We start from the raw sequence: 1,916 nt of genomic DNA, 5'->3' as shown, positions 1-1,916 counted from the left end.
GTATTGTTGGCTATTGCTACAAATATACCCCAGCGACTTAACACTGCTTTTGTGCTGCAGGCTCACATATAGTGTGAGAGTATACATACAATATACATATTGTATGTAATTTGCTTAAATATCTTTAAGCATGACTGTTTGGACTTTTATGAAATGGTATTTACAATAAGATTCCAGTATTGTTCATTGTTAGAGTGTATTGATTAAAAAAATAATAATAATACATTTTTAAGTTTTAAAGTTGAATCTGTTATCATTAGTTAATGAACTAACATTAATGATCAATGTATAATTAATATTTTCTATATGAAAAGTATGGTTCTGTACTTTGTGTGTGTGTGTGTGCATGTGTGAGTGAGAGAGAGAGAGAGAGAGAGTGAGAGAGAGTGTGTGTGTGTGTGTGTGAGTGAGTGAGTATGTGTGTGTGTAATAAAGTTCAGCAATATTTTAGTTTTCATATCTGACTGGTTTTCGCCTTCTGTTATTTCAGTACTTTTTCAATTTTCTGCCATGCTATATATTTAGTCTTTGAATGCTTGCCCTGATTGATGTACTTTGTTTGTACTTCTATATTTTCTGTACTATTTGATTATTTTGTAAAGTGTCCTTGAGCCCTTGAAAGGCACTATATAAATTTAATGTATTATTATTATCATTATTATTATTATTAATATTAAGTGTCAAACATAATAATTTCCTTGCATAAATAATTGTTCTCTGTGAATAATTGTCATAATTTTGAATTCAGATGTAGTTTTTTAGATTTACTGTTCAATGTCTGAATTCCAATCTGAATGTTTTTACTTTAAAATGCTATTAAGGCAGACAAACCTCAACATTCAGTCATGCACAAACATAAATTAGAAAACTTTCAAAAATCAATAAGGCTGTGCATCATTCGAGCAACAATCTCCAGCCACAATATGACTATATTCACAGTATAGCATGGCCTCTCGTACCTTTGATTAATTATAACTTAAAAGCATTAACTAAAAATATGATGCTGCAGGAAACTGCATGACATTAGAATGCTTTTCTCCTTTGTATTTCTATTTGTCTTTTCAAAAGTATGTCATAAACCTGCTTGTATAGTTTTCCATTTTTTTCCTAATGCTTCAGAAGCTCCATTCTGAGGAAGGACATGACTGAACATATTTCTCACAGAGCAGCAATAATCAATTCCTCAATCTCAAGCATGTGACAAGCAAACTCCAAGATATCAGCAGCACACGGGAAACAAATCTCACACATGAGAACATGCTCGACCCCTGGCGCAAACATAAACAGCACAAAACTGTCTGACATACTGTAACCAGTTTACTTTAACTCTTATTTAGCAATGTTACCAACTACAGCCACCTCTTTCTTCAGGGTTTGAAATCAACTTTTTCACTCACCAAGCAATAAAAATCCTTAAAAAAGCCCTCTCAAAGGCATTTCTTAAATGTCGGGTATATTCTTACCTGTGTTTTTCCAGCTCATTATGTGATGACCTGAACAGGAAATAAACAAAAGCATAGATGAGTTCAGCTAATAATAATAATAATAAATTAATAAGAAGCACACTGACTCCTTACTAAAAATATAAATAAAAGTGGCAGAAGTGAACAACGAACAACTGTTACAGGATGTTTTTCTAATGAGAGTGATGCTGTTATAATCTATAATATAATTAATTAATTTATGGTGATTTATATAAACATTCATCATGTTATGCCATATCAGCATCAAAGGCTATATTGATGGCAAAAATTATATTTAAAATAATTTAATAACATTACTTCAATGAATTGCATGCATTTATTTAACAATATTATTTTTACAAACAAACAACAGAAAATAACAATCTTATTAAAATATTTCCCACTTTAAAAAAAAAAAGTCTATTAATGTACTTTCTGGATAAAAATGATTCC

At 30.5% G+C, this 1,916-nt stretch overlaps 1 protein-coding gene across 2 annotated transcripts in view; it reads right to left on the bottom strand.

Annotated features, from left to right (window-relative positions):
• LOC107700283 (max dimerization protein 4-like) overlaps nt 1-1,916 on the bottom strand; it is a 12,357-nt gene that overhangs the window by 7,939 nt on the left and 2,502 nt on the right. Inside the window, exon 3 of one of the 2 annotated variants that reach the window (XM_016501890.1) lies at nt 1,464-1,493. The exons of the other annotated variant lie outside the window; for it this stretch is intronic. Within the exon in view, the coding sequence (XP_016357376.1) occupies nt 1,464-1,493 (30 nt within the window). The remainder of the gene's footprint in view (nt 1-1,463; nt 1,494-1,916) is intronic. 2 annotated transcript variants of the gene reach the window in all.

Source organism: Sinocyclocheilus anshuiensis, unplaced genomic scaffold (assembly GCF_001515605.1).
Source record: "Sinocyclocheilus anshuiensis isolate Anshui unplaced genomic scaffold, SAMN03320099.WGS_v1.1 scaffold326, whole genome shotgun sequence".
Classification (NCBI taxonomy): Eukaryota; Metazoa; Chordata; class Actinopteri; order Cypriniformes; family Cyprinidae; genus Sinocyclocheilus; species Sinocyclocheilus anshuiensis.
The sequence above is the reverse complement of the archived record's forward strand: the minus strand, read 5'-3'. Positions and strand labels throughout refer to the sequence as shown.